This window comes from Pleurodeles waltl, chromosome 7 (genome assembly GCF_031143425.1).
Source record: "Pleurodeles waltl isolate 20211129_DDA chromosome 7, aPleWal1.hap1.20221129, whole genome shotgun sequence".
Classification (NCBI taxonomy): Eukaryota; Metazoa; Chordata; class Amphibia; order Caudata; family Salamandridae; genus Pleurodeles; species Pleurodeles waltl.
The window spans coordinates 1,513,362,044-1,513,386,464 of record NC_090446.1 but is presented as its reverse complement, the minus strand read 5'-3'; the positions used below and the strand labels follow the sequence as shown (position 1 = coordinate 1,513,386,464).

Below are 24,421 nucleotides of genomic sequence, written 5' to 3'. Positions count from 1 at the left end.
TCCTGCCATGAACTGCTGGGTGGAGGTTCTTGTTGAACACGATGCAGAACCTGACATGGGAGGACCCAGCATGTAGTAACAAATGTTACACTACCGCATAACATTAAAAATAACAATATTGTACTGATCCAACACCAAAAGGAGAGTTAGAAAGCCCCAGACATCAGCCTCCTCCTCACCCAAGGCAGACCTGACAACCATCATGAGCAATAGCTTTATTTTTGCCTCCATTTCACTTGGGTGAGTTTTAATGGTTAAAACAGCCACAAAGAAATCATCAGTCAAACTAATCAATATCATATTTGGGCATCACATGGCTATTTTCATGTTGTATGATAATCTGGCGATCACTATTGTCCTACTCAAGCAGAGAAGGCTCAGAGAGTGACACAGCCGAGGCGCTATAAGGTGCGATCTTTACTGCTGGGGACACTTGAAAGCCTTGGTGAATTCTAGGTGGTCAATTCTCAGCATTGCACGCGTCGGAAAATCAGGTAAATCCTTGGTGCTTTTGATGGTAACACAGGCATGGTAGGCCATTGCCATTGGATTCACTGCAAAGAAAACACAAGACAACTCATTAGGTGGTTGTGTGGGTGGGGCTTCACTTTAAAGTGTCTCCTACATGCCTACATGCCTGAAGGCCAAGATAAGAATGATGCATGAATGAAATACAACTTTTATAGTGATCTCTGATCTTTACCAAGATTAATTTTTTGCACAAGTGAAACTTTGAACTTCAGGGGCCACCTTGAATCTTGTTGGTGTCATTTCCCCACTTCATTTAGAAACAGAAAGTGCCAGCAGGGACTGATTTGTCCTTCTTATATTGGTTCTTAAGACATACACATGGAAATAAGGTTTGAAATGCCAATCTGAATGAAGTGCTGTGGAGTGAAAAACAATGTTTTTGTACAGGTTGGGACAACCATAAGGGGAGGGGCGGCACGCAGAGGGAGCGGGGGGTATAGGAAGGTAGCCTCTTTCTAGCTTGGTTACCCCCACTTTTGTTATCACTGTATTTCATCCCACGATTGGCACCCTGGTGCCCCCATGTAAGCCCCTTGTATATGGTACCTAGGTACCCAGGGCATTGGGGTTCCAGGGGATCCCTATGGGCTACAGCAGTTATTCTGCTACCCATAGGGAGCCCATGCAAAGGGTTCTGCAGGCCTGCCATTGCAGTATACGTGAACCGGGTGCATGCACTTCGTTTTCACTACATGTCACTGCACCAGGGGCCAGATGTAGGTAGGTATTCAATTGCGACTTGCAATTTGCGAGTCATAGCGACTCACAAATTACAACTCGCAATCCGAGATGCAGAAAGGTGTCTCAGACACCTTCTGCGACTCGCTATGGGGTCGCAAAGACCCACCTCATGAATATTAATGAGGTGGGTCGCAGTTTGCGACCCCATAGCGAGTCTAGGCACTCACAGGGATGGTGGCCTGCTGGAGACAGCAGACCACCATGTCCGTGACTGCTTTTTTAATAAAGCAGTTTTTTTTTCTTTTTGCAGCCCGTTTTCCTTAAAGGAAAACGAGCTGCAAAAAGAAAAAATTCAGAAACCATTTGGTTTCAGTTTTTTCAGAGTAGGCAGTTGTCCATAGGACCACTGCCTGCTCTGAAAAAATATTTTTGTGGGCATTCACAAAGGGGAAGGGGTCCCATGGGGATCCCTTCCCTTTTGCGAATGAGTTACCATCCACTTCAAGTAGATGGTAACTGTGAGTTGGTTTGCGACCGCTTTCGCGGTCACAAAGCAACTCAGCATCGCGATACGGTCGCAAATAGGAAGGGAACACCCCTTCCTACTTGTGAGTCGGAATCACATTTTGCGAGTCGGTACCGACTCGCAAAGTGTGACTCTGCATCGCGTTCAGCCTTTTGCGCCTCGCAAACTGCGTTTCTCACCGTTTGCGAGGCGCAAAAGGCCTCCTACATCTGGGCCCAGGTCTCTATAAGTCACTCCTAATGTAGGACCTCTCAGCCCAGAGGGCAGGGTGCATGTACCTGTATGTGAGGGTACTCCTGCACTAGCAGAGGTACCCCCACAAACTCCAGACCCATTTTCCTGGACTTTGTGAGTGCGGGGACGCCATTTTACGCGTGTACTGGGCATACATAATGGTAACTCCAAACATAGGCATGTTTGGTATCAAAAATGTCTGACTCATACCCCAATATTTTTCAAGTATTGGTTGTATGATTCCATGCACTCTGGGGGCTCCTTAGAGGACCCCAGTATTGCCATTATAGCCTTCTGAGGTTCTCCAGGCAGCCCCAGCTGCTGCCATCTCACAGGCAGATTTCTGCCATCTTCTTGCTCGAGCAGCTCGAGCCGAGGCAGGCAGAACAAAGGATTTCATTTGGGAGAGGGGTTTTACACCCTCTTCCTTTGGAAATAGGTGTTACAGGCTTGGGAGGGTTAGCCTCCCCAAACAACTGGTAATGCTTTGAAGGGCACATTTAGTGCCCTCCTTGCATAAACCAGTCTACACCAGATCAGGGACCCCAGTCTCTGCTCTGGCGCTAAACTGGTCAAGGAAAGCTCCAGCCCCCAGCATTCCAACCTGCGACGCCCAGCTCCCTGAGTGGTTCTCTGGCAGCGTGGGACCCCTTTTCGTAGTGCTGCATGGCCTCCTTCGTCTTTCGTGACTCCATCCTGTGGGACTCCTGTGGGTGCTGCCTGTGCTTCTTTTGGCTCTCTGTGTTGCTTAGTACCCCCTCTGACTCCCACTACTATGTAGAGTCCACCTGGTCCTTCCGGGACCCGGCAGCTCCACTTTCTGCTAACTGCGAGTTTTGCGTGCGCCAAGGCTATTTGGTGGAATCCGAAGATGCATACCCAACTGCAATCCTCTTACCGGCGTGGGACATCACATGCATCCTCCAGGAACTCAACTTTGTCTTCTTGGGTGCAGTACTGACTCTTCACCGTCGACTCTCCTCTTGCACCTTCAGTCTGGTGGGTAGGGGCTCCTGCCCTTCCTGAACTTTACTGTGCTTCTTGGTCTTAGTCTCCTTCTTCCACGGGTCCTCTTGTACAGGAATCCACTGTTGGTGTCTTGCAGTCTCTTCTGGGTTTTGCATTATTGGTCTTCTCTTCTCTGTGTGTATTCTGGGGAATGTACAGTGATTTACTCCTGCTTTTCTGGAAGCTGGGGTGGGTTGTGGTACATACCTTTGGGCTTTCCTAGTACTCCCAGCTCCCCTCTACAGACTACACTTACCTAGGTGGAGGATCGACTCTTCCATTCCATTTTTTTAGTATATGGTTTGTGCTCCCCCTAGGACCATTATTCTCCATTGTGATTTTTACTAATTACACTATTTTCTAACTATTTTTATGCCTATTTCTGCATACTAGTGTATATAATTTGTGTATTACTTACTTCCTAAGAGAGTATAGTCTCTATGGTATTTTTGGTATTTGGTTCACCAAAATAAAGTACCTTTATTTTTGTAACACTGAGGGGGTCATTACAACATTGACGGTAAAAGCCGCTTACCGCCGTGCAGAAGACCGCCAACACACCGCCGCGGCCGCAGAATTCCGCCACAGCTATTACGACCCACATCCGAAATGTGCAAAATTCAGACGCCCACACAAGTCCGCCACACCTAAGGTCAGTGATAAACTGGCGAAAACAAAACCTCCACCGTCACGCCAACAGAAATATGCCCATGCTATCACGACCCACGAATCCACGCAGCGGTTTTTCAGCTGCGGTATTCCATTGGCGGTGCACACCGCTGCGCTCAAAATACACACACTCTTACAAAACACAGCCACATTGGACAATTCCAAATACACACACCTGATACACATACACACACCACTCCCACACACACAATACAATATAAAACACACACCCACATCACCCACAAACCGTTACGATCAAAAATTCTGAAAGATGACACCACCATCCACAAACTAGCAGCCACAGCCACTCAACACCATCACCCACACTACATCCACGCACAAAACACCACACACTACTACAAATCACCACACTTATCACCACATACACCACCCCACACATCACCTACACCACCCCATGGCACGGCAAAGACACCCCAGGTTCTCGGAGGAGAAGCGCAGGGTCATGGTGGAGGAAATCGTATGGGTAGAGCCACAGCTATTTGGAGCACAGGTGCAGCACATCTCCATAGCTAGGAAGATGGAGCTATGGCGAAGAATAGTCGACAGGGTCAACGCAGTGGGACAGCACCCAAGAAATCGGTACAACATCAGGAAGGGGTGGAATGACCTACGGGGGAAGGTGCGTTCCGTGGTCTCAAGACACAACATTGCGGTACAGCGGACTGGCGGCGGACCCCCACCTCCTTCCCCACAACTAACAACATGGGAGGAGCAGGTCTTGACTATTCTGCATCCTGAGGGCCTTGCAGGAGTCGGTGGAAGAATGGACTCTGGTAAGTCATATCTTAACTATTACATCCCCCACCCTACCTGCATGCTATCACATACCCCTACCCTCGCCGCCTCCCCTATCACTCCAACCCCTCACAAATGTACTAATAGCACAAACCACACATCCCAACACCAAGCCCTGCATGACACAACAAAGCATGGACACTCATCACTAAAGCATGCCCACTGCACCATCAACCATCACACAAGCCCCCACACAGGAATGCTAGCACTGGGGTACACGCTCACCCACCCATTGCCCACCATGACACACACAGATGCAATAATCATGCTTTTCCACTCCTGCAGGACCACTACCCAATGTCTCCAGACAGGAGGGTCCAGATATCTCCACCCCACCCACAGAAGAGGCCCACAGTGATGACAGCACCGCTGTCCAACTGGATCCAGATGACCAGCCCGGACCATCGTGGGCCTCGGGACAGTCGGTTCCCCACACCCAGTCACAGGCCACCACAGACCTTCCACCCTCTGGTAACACCAGCACAGCACCCACCCAGCCGGCCCATACCTCCGTCCCCAGGACATGTCAACAGGGACCTGGGGGCAGTGGTAGTGGCCACACAGTCCAGGGGACGGAGGCCCAGGAACACAGGAGAACTGGGAGGTCTGCTGTGCGACAGGGGGCGGACAGGCCTAGGGAACCCACTCTCCACAGGGCCCTCTCTATCATGGGAGCATACCACCACTCCCAGGAGATGATGGCAACGGTCCTGGCCAAGTTTCAGGAGACCCAGCGGCTGCAGGGGGAACTGTATTTGGGCTTTAGGGAGGAACTCAGAACCATCAGCTCCGCCCTGGGCACCATCGTAGGGGTGCTGAAGGAGATACTAAACACCAGGAGGGACACTGTGGCACTCCAAGGGGCCCCTGACACTAGCATGGACGAAGAACTGCCCACCACCTCCGCCGGCGCTAGTGGACAGGACGCCCCGCCACAGGACCACCACACCAGCACCCTACCCCCTGCAGACAGAGAACCACCCCGCAAAAGGTCCCTGAGATCCAGGAACAAGACAGAGCACGATGCCAAGACCCCCGCCAAGAAATGAGACCACCCTGATTGTCATCCTACTGTCCCACTTTGTAACCCTGTCCATATTGGAACTGCCCCAGCTCCACTTCCTATGCCCATATGGGCAATGCACCTGTGAGACTAATGGACTGGACTCTGCCATGGACATTCCTCCACCATCACCCCTCACCATTTTACAACCCCCCTCCAATATTGAGCACTTCAATAAACACCCTTGAAGCACAAAACAATCTGGAGTCAGTCTGTGATTTCAAAAATGTGTATTAGCAATGACAGTGACAAAATGTGTTTTCAAATGTAATGTCAACATACCTATGTCACACATCTCAAGTCCATGAGGAATCTAAGCAGATGACACACGTTGGAAACCACACCTTTGAAACCGTAAGGGAAATGTACAACTCAGTTACCATATACTGGTTGAAATCGACAGACAGGATAGAGGTAGAAGTGTGAAAGTACTTGTAGTAGGCAGGAATGTGTTCTCACCTGTGTGTCACTGGAAATATTGCTGGATAACTGAGTCCCTGTTGTTAATGTCTTCTTCCTCTGCTTCCTCATCATCACTGTCCACAGGCTCCACAGCTGCCACAACACCGTCATCTGGACCCTCCTCCTGCAGAAAAGGCACCTGTCGTCGCAAAGCCAAGTTGTGAAGCATACAGCAGGACACGATGATCTGGCATACCTTCCTTGGTGAGTAGAATAGGGAACCACCTGTCATATGGAGGCACCTGAACCTGGCCTTCAGGAGGCCGAAGGTGCGTTCGATCACCCTCCTAGTCCGCCCATGGGCCTCATTGTAGCGTTTCTCTGCCCTGGTCCTGGGATTCCTCACTGGGGTCAGTAGCCATGACAGGTTGGGGTAACCAGAGTCCCCTAATAGCCACACCCGGTGCCTCTGGAGTTGACCCATCACATAAGGGATGCTGCTATTCTGCAGGATGTAGGAGTCATGCACAGAGCCAGGGAACATAGCATTTACCTGGGAGATGTACTGGTCTGCCAAACATACCATCTGTACATTCATCGAATGATAACTCTTCCGGTTCCTGTACACCTGTTCACTCCTGTGGGGGGGGGCAGACGCTACATGGGTCCCATCAATGGCACCTATGATGTTGGGGATATGTCCAAGGGCATAGAAGTCACCTTTAACTGTAGGCAAATCCTCCACCTGAGGGAAAACGATGTAGCTCTGCATGTGTTTCAGCAGTGCAGACAACACTCTGGACAACACGTTGGAAAACATAGGCTGGGATATCTCTGATGCCATGGCCACTGTTTTTTTAAATGACCCACTTGCAAGGAAATGGAGCACTGATAGCACCTGCACTTGAGGGGGATTCTTGTGGGATGGCGGATTGCTGACATCAGGTCTGGCTCAAACTGGGCACACAGTTCCTGGATTTTGGCACGGTCAAACCTGTAGGTGATGATCAAATGTCTTTCCTCCATTGTCGACAGGTCCACCAGCGGTCGGTACACCGGAGGATTCTGCCATCTCCTCACATGTCCCAGCGGACGGTGCCTAGGAATGACAACAGCGACCACAGAGTCTAACAACTCAGAGGTATGTACCCACAGTCTACACAGAACACCATTCATACACAAAATCTGGCCTGTATTTGTGTTGTGCGACAAGGCCTAGGTCTGTGTGACGCAGTTGGTAATTAGGCCATGTAAGCCCCTGAAATGGTGGCTGCCTGACCTCTAAAGTGGGACAATGGGATGTGAGGTAACTGCGCTGGCGTTCTACACCGTTGCGGTAGGCGGTCGAAGACCGCGGCGTAATGCTGCATTGGTTAACATTGGACCCTATGGGTCCCAGGAGCCAATGACGATGTACGCCGGCAGTGATGGTACGCACCGCCGCGGACGTGACCATCGCGGACGTGACCACCATTTTCTATCTGTTCAATCACTCGATACCTAATCTTTGACAGGAGAGGACCTACACTGCAAGTGCTGCTGTGACCTCGGTCTGGAAGAGACAATGGCTCATGCGTCTGGGGAAAGGGCCCCTGCCTTCACTGCAGAGGAGTTGGAGAAGCTCGTGGATGGGGTCCTCCCCCAGTACACACTACTCTACATTCCTCTAGACCAACAGGTAAGTACACAGGGAGCACGTTGTATGGGCTATGCCTGTGTGGAGAGGGCTGGTTGTAACAAGGAAGGGGGCACGGTTCTGCATGCATGAAGGACTGTGAATGCATGTGCCACATGGCAAGGCTAGGGATGTGGGCCACTCACTTCGACGGTGCAGCTGGTAATGACTTATCTTCTTCCCCTGTACATGTCATGTAGGTCAGCGCCCACCAGAAGAAGGATATTTGGCGTGCCATCGCCAAGGACGTCCGGACCCTGGGGGTCCACCACAGACGGAGCACCCACTGCCGGAAAAGATGGGAGGACATTCGCCGCTGGAGCAAGAAGACGGCAGAGGCTCAGCTGGGGATGGCCTCCCAACGTGGGAGGGGTGCCTGTCGAACCATGACCCCCCTGATGTTCCGGATCCTGGAGGTGGCCTACCCTGAGTTGGGTGGGCACTTGAGGGCATCACAGCAGACACAAGGGGGTGAGTACAACATCATTCAGCGGACTTTGCGCGCAGTGAAGGTGTCTGGGTGGGGGAGGAGGGCTGTGCGTTTCCCTAGGCCAGGGTGAGTTCCGTAGGCTAGGCCCCTCCGTAATGCAGGCCATGTGGCACCCCACCCCACCCCACCTCTGTAGAGTGCCAAGTACAGGTATACATGCCCCTGTGTCATCTATGTGTGCAGATGTCGACCATAGCCATGTAGGACATATCCCAGGAATTGCATCTGTAGAGTCCAACAGTGCGACGTAGTGCAGGGGGCTGCTGTGTCTGTATTGTCCGCCAACGGTAGTGGTAAGCCATGCACTCAACCTGTCTTTCTTCTGTCGTCCCCACCACCCCCTTTTTTGTGGTCTCCCTGTTCTTGTGTGCATCAGCATCATCAGGCGGAGGTACAGTGGCGCCGGAGCACGAGGGAGCTGCATCCCACATGGCCATGGAGGGCCACACCACGGACGGGAGCTCCCTTGTGGTGGCAGCAAAATCTGTGCCCCCCACTTCTACAGGTACAGCCGCCACCCCCCTACCAGCACCGCCCTCCCAGCAGCCCCTCAGCCTTCGCCCCGTGCCCGCTGACCCAGGAGGGTGGGCATCACCTTCGCCCCAGGCGCCTCAGCCCCTGCCCCTGTCACCTCTGCTGCCCTCAGTGAGGAGGCCATTGACCTCCTCAGGTCCCTCACTGTTGGGCAGTCTACCATTTTGAATGCCATCCAGGGTGTAGAAAGGGAATTGCAACACACAAATGCATTCCTGGAGGGCATTCATTCTGGTCAGGCTGCCCTTCATCGAACGCTGCAAACTCTGGCCTCAGCACTGATGGCAGCCATTGTCCCGGTCTCTAGCCTCTGCCCTCCAACTTCCTCCACGCAGACCCAATACCCTGTACCCCAGCCTATCCCAAGCACACCATCAGACCAGCTTGCACACACCTCACCACACAAGGGAAGCTCAGGCAAACATAAGCACCACACATCCCACAGACACTCACGCAAGCATCACACACATACAGACACACCAACATCCACTGCCTTCACTGTGTCCCCCTCCTCGTCGTCTCCCTCCTCCCTCACAGTCTCATCTACACTCTCACCTGCATGCACTACCACTACAGCCACTACGTCCCGCACCAGCACACCCACCACCACACCCCGCTCACGTGCAGTCACCACCCTCACTCCCATTTACACGTCCCCTGTGTCCTCTCCCAGTGTGTCTGTGACACCCCCTCCGAAGATACACAAACGCAGGCACACACCCACCCAACAGCCATCCACCTCACGACAGCCTCCAGCCCATGCACCTTCACCCAAAGTCACCAAACGTACACCTCCTACAACCACTACCTCTTCCTCCACTCCCAAACCCCCTCCAGCTACCCGTCCCAGTGTTCCTAAGAAACTTTTCCTGGCCAACCTTGACCTCTTTCCCACCACCCCCCCAACTCATAGGTCCCGTACTAGCACCTCAACCAAAAAATCTTCGGGACCAGTGGTGCCTGTTACAGGTATGTGGAGTGCACCGGCCACCAGGCCAGTGTGGCACGGAGCCACAGCACAGCCAGTCCCCCCCCTGTGAAGCACCAGAAGTTGGACAGTGCCCGGCGGGAGAGGGGGAAGAGTCCAGCCAGCAATGCCGCTCACAAGGGTCCCGGGGGGAGTGTCGACTCAGCTGTGACTCCTCCCAAGGTGGGGAAGGGGCAGAAGAAATCTCCAAAGTCTGGGAGGAGCAGCACGGTGGAGATGACTGCCATCATCCCCGCTGCCCAGGAGGCCACCGCCAGCCCAATCGTCACTGGCCAGGAGGCCACCGCCAGAGTCACTGCCCAGGATGCCAGCCCAATCGTCACTGGCCAGGAGGCCACCGACAGAGTCACTGTCCAGGAGGCCAGCCCAATCGTCACTGGCCAGGAGGCCACCACCAGCCCAATCGTCACTGGCCAGGAGGCCACCGCCAGAGTCACTTCCCAGGAGGCCAGCCCAATTGTCACTGGCCAGAAGGCCACCGCCAGAGTCACTGCCCAGGAGGCCAGCCCAATCGTCACTGGCCAGGAGGCCACTGCCAGCCCAATCGTCACTGGCCAGGAGGCCACCGCCAGAGTCACTGCTCCGGAGGCCAGCCCAATCGTCACTGGCCAAGAGGCCAGCCCCATCGTCACTGGCCAGGAGGCCAGCCCAATCGTCACTGGCCAGGAGGCCAGCCCCATCGTCACTGGCCAGGAGGCCACCGCCAGCCCCAGAGTCACTGGCCAGGAGGGCCCCGTAAGCCACAGCCCAGCTGACCCATGAAGGACCGCCAGCCACAGGCTTGCTGGGCAATGAAGGACCGCCTTGGCAAGCACCGCTGAACAGGCCAGGGACCTCTGAACAGGGGAAAGACCGCCAAGGAATGCACCGCTGAACAGGGCAAGCACCGCTGAACAGGTCAGAAACTGCCAACCCAAGCACCGCTGAACAGGGCAAAGACTGCCATGGCAAGCACCGCTGAACAGGGCAAGCACCGCTGAACAGGTCAGAAACTGCCAACCCAAGCACCGCTGAACAAGGCAAAGACCGCCATGGCAAGCACCGCTGAACAGGGCAAGCACCGCTGAACAGGTCAGAAACTGCCAACTCAAGCACCGCTGAACAGGGCAAAGACCACCATGGCAAGCACCGCTGAACAGGGCAAGCACCGCTGAACAGGTCAGAAACTGCCAACTCAAGCACCGCTGAACAAGGCAAAGACAGCCAAGGCGAGCACCGCTAGCCCATTAGCGGCAGGGGCAGTGACGCAACTGGGACCGTCACGGGGTGAGTGCTGCACTCTGGGCACCAGTCCCCCTCCAGAACCAGTGGAGACATGCTTCCACTCCGTCTGTCCTGCACAGGATGAAGCACTCTGGGCACCAGTCCCCCTCCAGAACCAGTGGAGACATCCATCCACTACCTCTGTCCTAACAGGATGAAGCACTCTGGGCACCAGTCCCCCTCCAGAACCAGTGGAGAGATCAATCCAATGCCTCTGTCCTTCACAGGATGAAGCACTCTGGGCACCATGCCCCCTCCAGAACCAGTGGAGACTGTTATTCACTTGAGATACTGTGGCTTTGCACTCCCCAGGATGGTACAGTGGGCAACCCACCCACTGTAGAGACTTGAGAGACTGTGGCTTTGCACTCCCCAGGATTGAACAGTGGGCAAACCACCCACTGTAGAGACTTGAGAGACTGTGGCTTTGCACTCCCCAGGATACATCAATGGGCATGGAGCCCCCTCTTGGATCTGGCGTGGTGCACTCATCCGGCTGAGGTGCCCCCACCTCCCTTCCCCCTGAGGTGCCTGTTTCTATCTGATGCCCCTGCAGTGTTCTCTCCATTTTGATCAGGTATCTAGTGTGGGCCTCGCCCATGCATTTTGGGCCCAGTGGTAGACGGACAATGAATGGTGCATTACCTGCACTACTAATCATGGTGTATATTTTGTTTAATGTGTATATATATATATATATATATATATATATATATATATATATATATATGTATATATTTGGTTACTGTATTTTGATATATTACAATGGTTCAACTCATTTCCTTTTGTCTTTGCATTCTTCTTGGGGGGTTGTAACTGTAATGTTTGGATATGCATTGTTGTGTGTGTGTTGTAGTGGGTGAGGGTCGGGGTAGGGGTTGGGATGTTGGTTGTGGGTGTCCCTGTGTTTTTTCCTCCCCCTCCCCTATGTCGTAGGTGCAGTACTCACCGTGGTCTTCGCCGCCGGCGTTGATGATCCTCGTATAGGAGCAGGAAGACTATCGCTGGCAGAATATGGAGTTTCGGCTTCATGGTGTCGTCGTTTCTCGTGGAGTGTGTAGAGGTGAGTGTTTTCCCTTTGAAATGGCTGTTTCCGCCATGTTTTTATCCGCGGTGAATCCGCCCCGGAAAAGGTGGAGGATTGGTAGGTTGTGATACTTTGGGCGGTACATTGTCCTCTGCCTGTCTGTTGACGGAGACCGCCGCACTGTTTGTCTGTACCGCCGTGGCGGTCTGAGTGTTAAAGTGGCTGTCTTTGTTGGCGGTTTCCGCCATTGTCATAATTCCAATTTTTTTACCGCCGGCCTGTTGGCAGTTTTACCGCCGCTTTAACACCGACCGCCAGGGTTGTAATGAGGGCCTGAGTGTTTTCATTCATGTGTGTGAGTACTGTGTGACCATAGTGGTATTGCATATGCTTTGCATGTCTCCTAAATAAGCCTTGGCTACTCATCAACACCTACCTATAGAGTGCCTGGCTTCTAGACACTGCCTACACTACACTACACTAATAAGGGATACCTAGACCTGGTATAAGGTGTAAGTACCATAGGTGCCATCCACACCCCAGGCCAGACTCCTACAGGGGGGAATACAAATTCAGTCAGAATTGGTTGGGAGCGTCCAGCCAGGGCCCTGACAGGCAGATAGGGAGCCTGTGTAGACTCTCTCCAGCCCGGCAACTGTGTTGCCGGAGAGAGCCTACTGTGCTTGTGTGTTTGGCCAGCAAGTGATCGCCGCCCAAACACAGATGAGCTCTGAGGGGAGTGCTTTGTGAACTCCCCTCAGGTGTTCGTCACCCCCAATGCCCGCCTCTTTTCAAGAAAACGTTAATAAACACAGTTTATCCTTTTCTTGAAAAGGTTTTGCAGCTGCAGCTGCTGGCAGGGGAGCAACACTCCTCCGCCCTAATGGAGGAGCTGCCCCTGATATGAAGCAGCACTGAATAAAAACTGTTTATTTATAGTTGTGCACAGCAGAATTCTAGGAGTGGGAAGTTTTTAAATATATGAAATGCGTCATTTTTTTGATGAAGTGGTGGTGCTAGCAGTGCACTGCGCTGCTCCAGATTTACAAACTGACGCATTTGGCTTAATGTTTCAGTTTGTAAAGCCCTGCGGCAGATTATACCTGCGCAGGTATAATGTATGCAGGGTAGGCATTCCCAGGCAAAAAGTAATGCAGAACTGAAGCAGTGAAATTTATATTGCACTGTTTCATTCTGCAACTTCACTGCGTCCCAATTTTACTGCCTGCTGATAACAAGCTTAAAAATAATGGGGCTTTTTCCAATGGGAGCCTTCTCACATTGCTAGAGTAGCACCAGTTTTACAAAGCTACTCCAGCAAGGCATGAGTTTTATGCCAACAGATGCGTCAGAATTTCTGACGCATCTGTGAAAACATGCGCCATTGAGCTCTGTATTGTAAATACAGTGCACTCATGGAGTCATAAGGGGGTCTTAGGGAAGCACAAGAAATCTGACTCATCGATGCCAATTCGTCTGATTCTTGTAAATGAGGACCTCTATGTTTTAGTGCATGAGCTGCAGACACCGCAGCTCCCACACACAAAGCAGCCATGGTCGGCATGTTTGTGAGCTGTGCTCTGTGCAGCATATGCACTGCCTCATGGATTTTCTGAGTAATCGGTACAGACTTGGTAAAGGTGGGCAATTAAACCCCTTTGTGTGTCTCTGCACAGTTGCAGAGCCCACTCATTATACAGGACTGTAGCCAGAGTCATTGTGTTCTCAGAAATGTGTCATCCTGGCGAAGGACCAGTGTCCAAGAAAGTCATCTGAGAGTCATGCCAAATGCCTAATGTTCTTTGTTTATGCAGTTTAGGTCTTTGTGGAAGCCACCTATGCACCAATGGAGTAAAGCAAGCAAGTTACATTGTGATACATTAGGGAAGGGGTGCTAAATGTAGGTCCAGGAGCACCAGGTCCATGCCAGATTTTCAGGGTATCCACAAATACACACATTCATACATGAATGTACACGATCTAATTAAAATAGTGTTACCCTGAATATCTGGTATGAATCCCTCTCTTCCAGACTAATGATGAACACACCTGCATTAGAAAGAATACTTCTAGGGTTTTTAAGATTCTGTGCATCATGACAAATTGTTTTTTTTTAAATCCCTAGCTTTGTGGAAAAAAATGTCTTAGTGTTATGCAAGGGCCGGAGGGTTTTCTACAAATGTTTATCACTTAACAAGTTAAGCCAGCCATTAATTAGAACATGTCTCCAAGTCCTGCCTCACACAACTTTGATCATGAAAGAGAATTTCTTTTGCTGCATAAACCAATATATCTATGTCCTTATTTAGAGATTGGGGATGGATTATTCCGTCACAACGTGACAGATATCACTCCCACCTTATTACAAGTGTCATTGGACACAAAGAACTTTTAAAAAGTTGGACAGGATGGAGTAACCTGTCTGCCAAACTCTAAATCAGGGCGTATGTTATGAGTGGCCACCTTATTTTGACAGGGTCCGTAACAGAAATATGACATTCGCAGGAACACCCTGGATCTGTTTACTTATAACCTAAGGTTTTGGCCAAAATATGAGGTGACATTCTGAAACAAAATAAGAAATAACAAGGGAAATCAGACCCGGAATTACTAATTCCCCAGGTAATTCCTAATTTTTCAGGGAAAGTCAGGGTTGCACCATTAATCTTCATTAGTATCTCCCTTCCCAGCCCCAAGAGTTACCGGTGCTCCTGATATCAGTAGTACTGGGTGGGGCACAGTTAATGGTCCTAAAACACAGGACCTCGTAAGGAGGCCCACAATGAGCTAAAATGCAAGTTATAGTGCCTTAGCGGAATATCAAAAACCTTCTTCAAGTCTTAGAAGGAGTGGAAGGGGACTCGAGAGGGATGAGCGATGAATAACTAGGCATCTGATTGGCTCCTAGGTTCTGGGAGCCTTGTGCAGTATGTTGTCCAGAACCCAAATCACGCAGATAATAGGTTAATTAATACAGCACGTGGTGATGTATTTTATCGAACAATACAGGTGGTATCCATGTGTAGTTCATTTAAGTTTACTTTTGGGTCAAAAATTGCTTTCAAATCTGATCTAACTCATTTGCATAGAAAGAACTATATTATCCACCAATGACTTAATAAGTAGCATTCAAATCGTAAACCACACTTCTTAAATTGGGCCTTCTAAGAGCTCCATTCATAAAGCAAGACTTGGGTGGGAAAGCAGATCAATTTACACATGGATGTTCTACTTTGCAATTCACATAACTGGAATTTCACTCACATTTGTATGTAATTAAAATGACTGATAATGTTCATCTATGCTAAGTTATATTTAAAAAGCAGAACTCATTCATTTTGCATGCACCTGAAAGTCCTGCAAAGGATAAAAATGTAATTAAATGTACCAGAAGTCAGGACGGGGGATGACAGCAGCCACATGTATGCCAATTTAGAGCACTAAGGGCCAGATGTATCAAAAGATTTTTGTTAGAAATGGGGTCTTTACTTGGCAGTCAGGTTACCCCCTGTCCAAGCAAGGACCCTCACTCTAGTCTGGCTAAGTCACACACAATCCAAATTATCCTGTGCCCACCCTCTGGCGGCTTGGCACTGAGCAGTCAGGCTTAACTTAGAAGGCAATGTGTAAAGTATTTGTGTAATAAATCATACAATAACACAATATAGCACCACAAAAATATACCACACAGTGTTTTAGAAAAATAAATAATATTTATCTGGATATTTGCAGGTCAAAACGATCAAAGATGCAATAAGTAAATGTAGAGATATCACTGAAAAGTGATATAAAGTGTCTTAAGTCTTTTAAAAGCAAACAAAGTCTTTTTTTAGCACAAAGTACCTGGTTCGCGTAACAAAATCTCCGCAATGGGCTGCAGAGGAGGAACAGCTTGGAAACAAAGGGGGTGTGCTTTGATTTCTCGGGCCACACACGGTGATACGTCGTTTAGTTTCCACGCGGGGACGGCTGTACATCGATTTCCGGCGCTTGGTCGTGGATCTTCTTTGGGTTGTGGGGTTTTCAGACACCCCGGGGTCTGTGCGTCGAATCCTGGGCTTGTGGAGTGGAGTCACAAGCGCTGCGTTGTTCCGGGGGTGTTGCGTGGAAATTTCTTCCGCACGGCAGACACTGCGTCGATTTCCCCTCTGGAAGTTGGCCCGCGTCATCCCAGGTCGGCTGTGCGTCGATCCGGTGGGCCGTGCGTCGAAGTTTCGGTCGCAACGCAGGCGCCGCGCCGATCTTCTTCTTGCGAAGTCGGGCTGCGTCGTTCTGGTTTGGCATGCAGTGAATTTCTCACCACAGGGCAGGCTGTGCGTCGTTTTTAGCAAGCTGAGCATCGAATTTTCACCGCACAAGGAGTCCAGTTGCAAGAGAGAAGCCTTTTTGGTCCTGAGACTTCAGGGAATAGGAGGCAAGCTCTATCCAAGTGCTTGGAGAGATCCTCTTCACCCCAGCCAGGGAGAAGCAAGGCAGCAGGGCAACAGCAAGGCAGCAGTCCTTCACAGAAAGCAGTCAGGTGAGTCCTGTGGGCAGCCAGGCAGTTCTTCTTGGCAGGATGCAGGTTCTGGTTACAAGTTTCTTCTCCAGGAAGTGTCTGAGTTGGAAGGGGCAGAGGCCTGGTTTATAAACCCAAATGTGCCTTTGAAGTGGGGGAGACTTCAAAGAGTGGCTTACAAGTGCACCAGGTCCCCTTTCAGTTACATCCTATCTGCCAGGGTCCCAGTAGGGGGTGTGGCAGTCCTTTGTGTGAGAGCAGGCCCTCCACCCTCCCAGCCCAGGAAGACCCATTCAAAATGCAGATGTATGCAAGTTAATAGTCAATAAACGTGAAATGTTACTGCACTTTGGAACCGAGCAACACAGCTTTGTTTTACTGGAGAAACTGTATAAGAAAAAGCTGTCACTGCATTAGATGGCGCTAGAGTATTTGATGGGCGTCTTACTTTAGAGAAGTAATAGTTACAGGAATTGACCAGTGAATGATGCCGGAATAGTTATTAAAACCCAAGCAGCCATCCTCAAACAAGGGAACATTCCAGGACTTCTATTAGTGATACGAAACTGGCTAAACATGTCCCCTTTAAAGGGACTTCTGTGACTAGATGCTGAGACAGATATGTCTAATATATAATACGACTTAACTCCATTAATGGAATCTAAAGCGTTGCAGTAAGATGCCTACTAGCAAGGCACAAGTCCTAAAAAACAGAAGTGGTGGGACTAACCAAGTTAGGCAATATTCAAGTGACATCACAACGCAGGACATCAGATCCTAATACCTCAGGCTTATGTTTAACAGGTCTATCATGAATACATTTGAGGACATTACAATATTTAACTAATTAGATTTTACATTGGGGTTGTGTCAAAAAAGTAAACAAACACAAATGATGGACGGAATACGGAACCAATCAAACATTCATCCCCAGTCACAGATCTGGGTTTAATCCATCAATTCTTTTGTTCACCACGCCACCCCAGTTTGGATACAGCCACATGCAAATCAGTCTTGACCCTGTTCCCCATGGGAACATGCCAGGCTAGGTCTTCCCTGGACTGAAAACAAGCACACTGGGTCAGTTTCAGACTATCACCCGTCATCATCTGTTCTTTTTGTTTTTGTCGCTCTAAGTGGGAAGGGTGTGTCCCAACATGGGTCCCGTGCTCACTGCACTACAGGATTCAAGTTAGTCTGGCTGATGAGGGGTGATACCCCAAAACCAGTCCCAGCAAGCTTGATTCCGGTCAAGGGAGGATCTGGCCTGGCAGTTCGGGCTGGGCTGTTCCCATGGGGAACTGGGTCAAGACTGATTTGCATATGACTGAATCCAAACTGTGGTGGCATGGTGGGCAAAAAAGGATGGATTAAATCTGGATCTTTGTGACTGGGGCTGCATGTTTGCATTGTTCAGCATTCTGTCCATCATCTGTTCTTTTGTTTCCAAAGTGGGAACGGTATGCTCAGATGTAGGTCCTGTGCTCACCGCGCCACAGGATTCAAATTAGTTTGGCTGATGATGGGTGGTACCCAAAATCTTGTCCCAGAATGTTAGATTCTGGTCCAGGGAGGACATGGCCTCTCAGTTCAGGCTGGACTGTTCTCATGTCAAACAGGGTCAAGACTGGTTTGCATATGACTGTGTCCAAACCTTCGTGGTGGGCAAAAAAATGATGTATTAAACCCAGATCATTGTGACTGGGGAGAATGTTTACATTGTTCAGAATTCCGTCTGTCATCTGTTATTTTATCTTGTGCCAAACAAGTGACACAACCCCAATGCAAAATCTGGGCTTCAACGTATGCATTGCCACAAAGAAATTGGCAGCAAGTAGAAAGGTGGCAGTAAATCTGTTCTACTTAAATGGTTACAAAGTCTGCATTTTAAATTATCTCATGGGGGCAAGGCACCTGCTGTACAGATCTTTATGTGCAAATAAATCTCAACATATCATAAAAATAGTAAGATGACTCTGGAGGATAATGCATTTGCTGAAGTTTTGTCTAGTCCCAGTTTTGAATCAAAGTAGCACAGATGGTTAATATGTCTTTTGCAAAGCACATTATATAACACTCAAATTACATATTTTTATTTTATGTAAATGGGTAAGTGCTTTTAACACAGAGATATTTTTTTTTACTAGCAGTTCATCAATTGTAATCCTTCTAATATAGCACAGTCAGCTATGAAGAACATATGGCTCTACACCTTGTAGCCCTCCCTGTCTGTGAATCACATCCTGTACATTGATTAACACACATCTAATTTATTGTCAATGTATAATGCTTATGTGTGATGGAAAGCGCTGTGGCGCCCTTCAATGGGATGAGTAGCACTGTAGCTAACTGCTGGACCTGGCCCTTTTTAAAGGGCCATCCAGAAACTTTTTGCCTTCCTTCTCCTATTTTGTCTGACTTCTTTCCGTTGGCTCTAGGACTCTGAGCACTTTATCACTGCTGATCAGTGGTAAAGTGGATGTGCTCTCCCTTCTAAAATTGGTATGATTGGCTTACACCTAATTGGCACATTTAATTTATCTGTAAGTCCCTTGTACAGTGGTATCCCTATACCCATGGCCTGTAAATTAAATGCTACTTATGGGCCTGCAGTGCTGCTTGTGCCACCCACAGAAGTAACCTTTCAAACCTGTATCAAGCCTGCTAGCACAGGGCCTGAGTGTACAATTTACTGCCACAGGGACCTGGCATCTAGATTTACTTACCAGGCCTGGAACTCCACTTTTAATATATGTAAGTCACCATCAAGGTAGGCCCTAGCTGACCTATGGGCAGGGTGCTATGCAGTAAAAGGCAGGACATGTACCTGGTTGTGTGGCCTGTTGTCGTAGTGACAAACAGGCTATTTGGATTCTCACTGCTGTGGTGGTATTGTCTGATCTATGAGGGGTAGCGTAAGCATGTTTGGTATGGTTGTAATGATAGTGAGAAATCCTGCTTACTGGTGTAGGTGGATGTTTTATTACCCATTTTAGAAATGCCACTTTTAGAAAGTGAGCATTTCTCTGTGATTATGACTTTTGTGTTTTGCAGCTTGACTCCAATGCATGTCTGGGGCAGAGTGACAGCTGGGCTTTGTGCATACTTTTCAGACAGCCTGTACACAGGGAGAGTGGAGGTGTCACAGAGGTGCATCTACATATTGAATGGTCTTCATGGGCTGAGAGAAGGAGAGGCGGGGCATAACTGCATTTGTAAAGACTGTGCCCTGGCCTCACACAAAGCGCTCGTTTACCCCCCCACTGGTGTCTGGAGCCTGTGCTGGAGGAGAGGGGGACACACCTAGAACCAGTCAGGACTGGTTGTAACCTCTTCCCATCCCTTTAGTAAAAGTTGTGCAAAACTGAGTATAAGTACAGGGGGTTTTCCCCATGTAAGAGAGACACTAATGGATTATTGAACTGGACACAGGTTGCTGCTGGAGGGACTCACCAGGAACTGCCCTTGAACTGTTGCTGTTGTGCTGACCTGTGATCTGCTGGGTCACTAGAAGTAACTGCCACTGACTGCAACTCCTTTGTGCTTGCCTGTTTGCTTGGGCCCTGCTGCCCTGTGCCACATGTTGCTGTCTCCAGGAGGAGGGTGGTGTGCCCCTTGTCCCCTGCAGCTTTTCTAGCCTCACAGCACTGGAGAGCGCTGCATAGAACTGATTTTATTAGCGCAAGACGAGTGCTCTGCTAATCTGCATTTACCAGCAAGAGGGAAGTGCTGGAAGTGTCCCTACGTGAGTGCATTGTGTTTGCGGATTGATTGAAGCGCTGGTCATTGCAGATACTCCCCGACCCTGGGAAGAACGAGGAAAGAAGAACCGAGTGCTCATGCTCCGTGTGGTGCCCCCGGAGCAAGGAGCGCCGTGTGAAGTGCCCCCGGGGCACAAGCAGGCACCTGTTTTGGTGCATTCACCACCGTTGCCCTGGTGAGGAGATTGAAGGAGCAAGGCTCTCTGCACGCTCCCCCGAGTGCTTGTAACAGCCCCCCAAACCAAAAAAGGCACCTGCTCTGCCTGGTCGCCGGCGGCAGCTTCACCCACTGTTAGAGAGAGGCCGTGGGAGGTCTCCCCCATTCACCGGAGAGGTGAGCTATCTAGCCAGCCTTCCTACCCTCTGCCCGCAGCAGGAGTATGAGCGGCCGGGTGGGAGGGCAGGGCTTTGTGCCCCCAGAGCCAAGAGGCTCACCAGGAATCGGTGGTTCCCCTAATTAGGGAGCTGGACATCCTCAGTAGCACCGTGAAGACGCAGGCAGCTGTCCCTTATTTGGCTGGTGTAGGACCTGGCACCGGAGACCCGGGGGGATCACGTACGTGTGCCCCTCCTGTGTGTGTTTGGAGAAGCGCTGATGCTCCGCCACCCTTGTGCAGGAAAGGAGATGAATGAATTGTAGCTCCTTCAGCCTGCAATACACCTACCTAGCAGGGTGGAGTTGTAATATGTGTGAGAGAGCGTAGTTTAAATATTACATACATTAGATGTGAATTGCTTATACTTAACAAATGCTGTATTAATAATCATAAAATATTATTCATTTGAAATGTATTCTAACGTACTTATAATAGAAGAGAGTCAGATAGTTTAACCAATGTCTAAGGTGAAGTATATTGTGGTGATCTATGTTGATAACATTATTGATATATTGCTTGACATATTGATCAGTTATCTCGTTCTACGGTGTCTCACCACTGGGTCAAAAGATTCATCGGCCTAAAACGAGTCCTAATGTGTATAAATTGACATTGAGGGACGCGTTATCAGTTCTGGTAGCAGAGCAACGGTTTGGCCCTTGGGGGCCCTAGGACGGAGATTCATTGTTTAATTTGTTTTTCTGTGATAATGCAATCCGGAGGTATGATGAGTTTCTAAGTTCACCATGGCTTTCCCGGGATCTCGGAGCCTGCCTAAATGAGTTGGGAATGTTCTCAGCGCCATAATATGTGTGGTTAGGGTTCTTGCGCTTGCCAAGCTTATGCATTTTGCAGGTAATTGTGAAAATTTGTGTGTATTTAGGCCAAATTAAGTGTTGTTTAGCAGGAGTGGGCGTACTCCACAGTATGAGAGTAGGGAAGTCGGCGTACTTCATGTGAATGTAGCGCTTGTTGCTCAAAAATTATCCACGTGGTTGGTTATTGTGTACAGACCTGTCGAGGTCTAAGACTCCAGAGTATGAAGATAAATGTGGTTTATGTTGTAATCTGTGCGGTTTAAAAGGTCAATCGGGCGTGGTTGACAAGTCGAGTTTGAGTTATAACGCATGTATGAAACCTTCAATGGAGATTTGACAAATTCTAAAGTGCACTAGAAGGAGTCATTGACAAGTCGAGAGTAGAATTTGCAGGTCGAATTCTGCTTGCTTATGCGGGAACTGATAAGGAGAGAGTAGCGGCTGAGGCTTCAAGTGAAATCTCAGTAAAGTTCTGAAGCAAATGTGTTACCGTTCCTGTAGTAAACCGACAGATTTGTGTTGTCATTTTAAGGTGCTCGCAACAATTTGCATTAGTTTGTGTAAGTTGTAAGGGTTCAGTGAGGAGCGGACAAGCCGCAAGACTTTGTCAGCTGCAGTGTGTGTGAGTGTGACGTCAGTGGTGCCGCGCTGAGATAGGTCAGATGTCGAGAGGAGTCGTGCACGGATTGGCTGCCGTCCGTGAGAGGCAATAGGGTGAGAAAGTCAAGTGAAGAGTGTCCTGGGAATTAAGCCATTTCTGATTAAAACAAAATAAGAAAATCGCAAAATGAATTTTGTCAAAGCATTCAAGAGCGCTCTAAAGGGAGATGTATATATTGTTGCAACTGATGGGAAACCCACACCACCTGAGGGTACTCCAGCTTATACGGTTATGGAAGAAAAAGGTGTTGCGCCTTGTTTATGAATGAAACAGTGGCGCAAATTAACAGAAAAAGAGGGGTGTTTAGCGTTCCCAGAACAAGGGACGTTTAATCCAAAGGTACTAGAAAATCTAAGGTGGATGTTAAGTACGCAGAAACCACCTCCGAGACCGGCACAATATGAGGCTTTAGCGATTTGGGACTTGATGGCTCTTAAACATAGACAAGAAAGGTTTCAGAGAAGGCCGAGAAGGGCAGAAAAATCACATGCAGAGGCTAGGTGGGACAACAAGAGCAAAATGTGGAGAAGGGGAATTGTAGATGGGTTGAAGTTATTCCCAGCAATAACTCAGGGAGAAGAAACACAGGGAAAGAAAGCCTCCTGTAAAACCGATAAAGACTTAGGCAAATCTAAAGAAAATAAAAGATCCTGGGAAGAGGACGATGATTCAGACGATGAGGAATTTATGGATAGATTGTTACATGATCGTCCGCCAGCATATGCGGTGAGCGACAGTGCTCCAAGTACTAGCTTATCGATATCGGAAACACTAAGCATTTGAAAAGGAGTTACAGACTAGATTTTGACTCAAAAGATTTTGAACACATGAGATCTGCAGGAATGAAGGCACATTTGAGAGAACTGTTGCAGAGTGCACAAATTTGGGGTGCATTGGAGAAATGGGAAGGCCGATGGGCAAAGAAAAGAGATAAGGGAAAGGGTGATAGCCCAGGGCCTAATCAAACTAAAACCTCGCCTGACCTGGAATCAGTAAAAATATTGCCTATGAGAGAGACAGCTGGTGGTGTTTTAGTGCATGTGCCATGGACTAGGGGAGACATTTTGGGCCTAATTCTGAGTCTGACGGGCGGCGGAGGCCGCCCGCCAGACTTCCCCCCTGCGAAATACCGCTCCGCGGTCGAAAGACCGCGGAGGGTATTCCGAGTTTTCCCCTGGGCTGGCGGGCGGTCTTCGCAAGACCGCCAGCCAGCCCAGGGGAAAACTCCCTTCCCACGATGACGCCGGCTCGTAATAGAGCCGGCGGAGTGGGAAGGTGCGACGGGTGCAGTTGCACCCGTCGCGTATTTCAGTGTCTGCTTTGCAGACACTGAAATACTTTTAGGGGCCCTCTTACGGGGGCCCCTGCCGTGCCCATGCCATAGGCATGGGCTCGGCAGGGGCCCCCAGGGGCCCCGTGACTCCCCCTCCCGCCATCCGGTTCCCGGCGGGAGAACCGCCAGGAACTGGATGGCGGGAGGGGGAGTCGGAATCCTCCATGGCTGCGGAGCGCGCTCCGCAGCCATGGAGGATTCCTACGAGCGGCGGAAAGTCAGCGGGAGACCGCTGGCTTTCCGCGTCTGACCGCGGCTAAACCGCCGCGGTCAGAATGCTCGTAGGAGCACCGCCAGCCTGTTGGCGGTGCTCCCGTGGTCGGTGGCCCTGGCGGCCACCGACCGCCAGGGTCGGAATGACCCGCTTTGTCTTTTATGAATGATTATCCCGGATTGAGAGAGAAGCCGATTGAGTGGTATCAACAAACGGACAGGTTTGTGAAACTTGCGAAGTGTCTCTGGGAAGACTTGAATACTTTGTTTGAGATCATTGTTCCGCCTGATCTGTGGCTCGAGTGCAAGAGAGGGGTAGATTGGCCGACAAAGGAGCCGGCGAGAGATAAGGTGACCGGAGCACCTTCAGAAGAGGTGATGAAATATTATCATAAAGTGATTGAGTTTTTGAAACAAAAGGTGTCTCCTGAGGTGACTGATTGGCAGAAAATCGACCGGACCTCTCAAGAGGTTAAAGAGTCAATACATGTTTATTACGAGAGATTGTTGAAAGCGTTCAAGCATTACAGTGGTACTGAGACAATTGAACCAAAGGACATGAACCACCTTGTGTTTAGATTTGTTGAAGGATTGAGACCGGAGGGCAGTCAAATGATTAAGAATCATTTGATTTGTTGGCAAGCTAAACCGATTGATGAGGTATTGCAGTATGCAAAGTACTGTAGTGATGAGATCGAGTTGAAGCAGAAAAAGTTAAAGGAAAAGGTGATGGTCATGCAGATAAGAGCTGCACAGGCTGGAATACAGGGAAATGGAGTTCAGCAGATGATACAACAACAACCGCAAATGAATGGCGTGTTTCAGGCACAGCCGAGAGGCCGAGGCGGAGGGT

At 49.7% G+C, this 24,421-nt stretch overlaps 1 protein-coding gene across 1 annotated transcript in view; it reads right to left on the bottom strand.

The window, feature by feature from the left end:
- Nucleotides 1-200: 200 nt before the first annotated feature.
- The window catches only part of LOC138246609 (phospholipase A2 inhibitor and Ly6/PLAUR domain-containing protein-like), a 168,035-nt gene continuing 143,814 nt past the window's right edge, over nucleotides 201-24,421 (bottom strand). Inside the window, exon 5 of the mRNA XM_069201309.1 lies at nucleotides 201-554. Coding sequence (XP_069057410.1) covers nucleotides 418-554 — 137 coding nt within the window. The 3' untranslated portion in view covers nucleotides 201-417. The remainder of the gene's footprint in view (nucleotides 555-24,421) is intronic.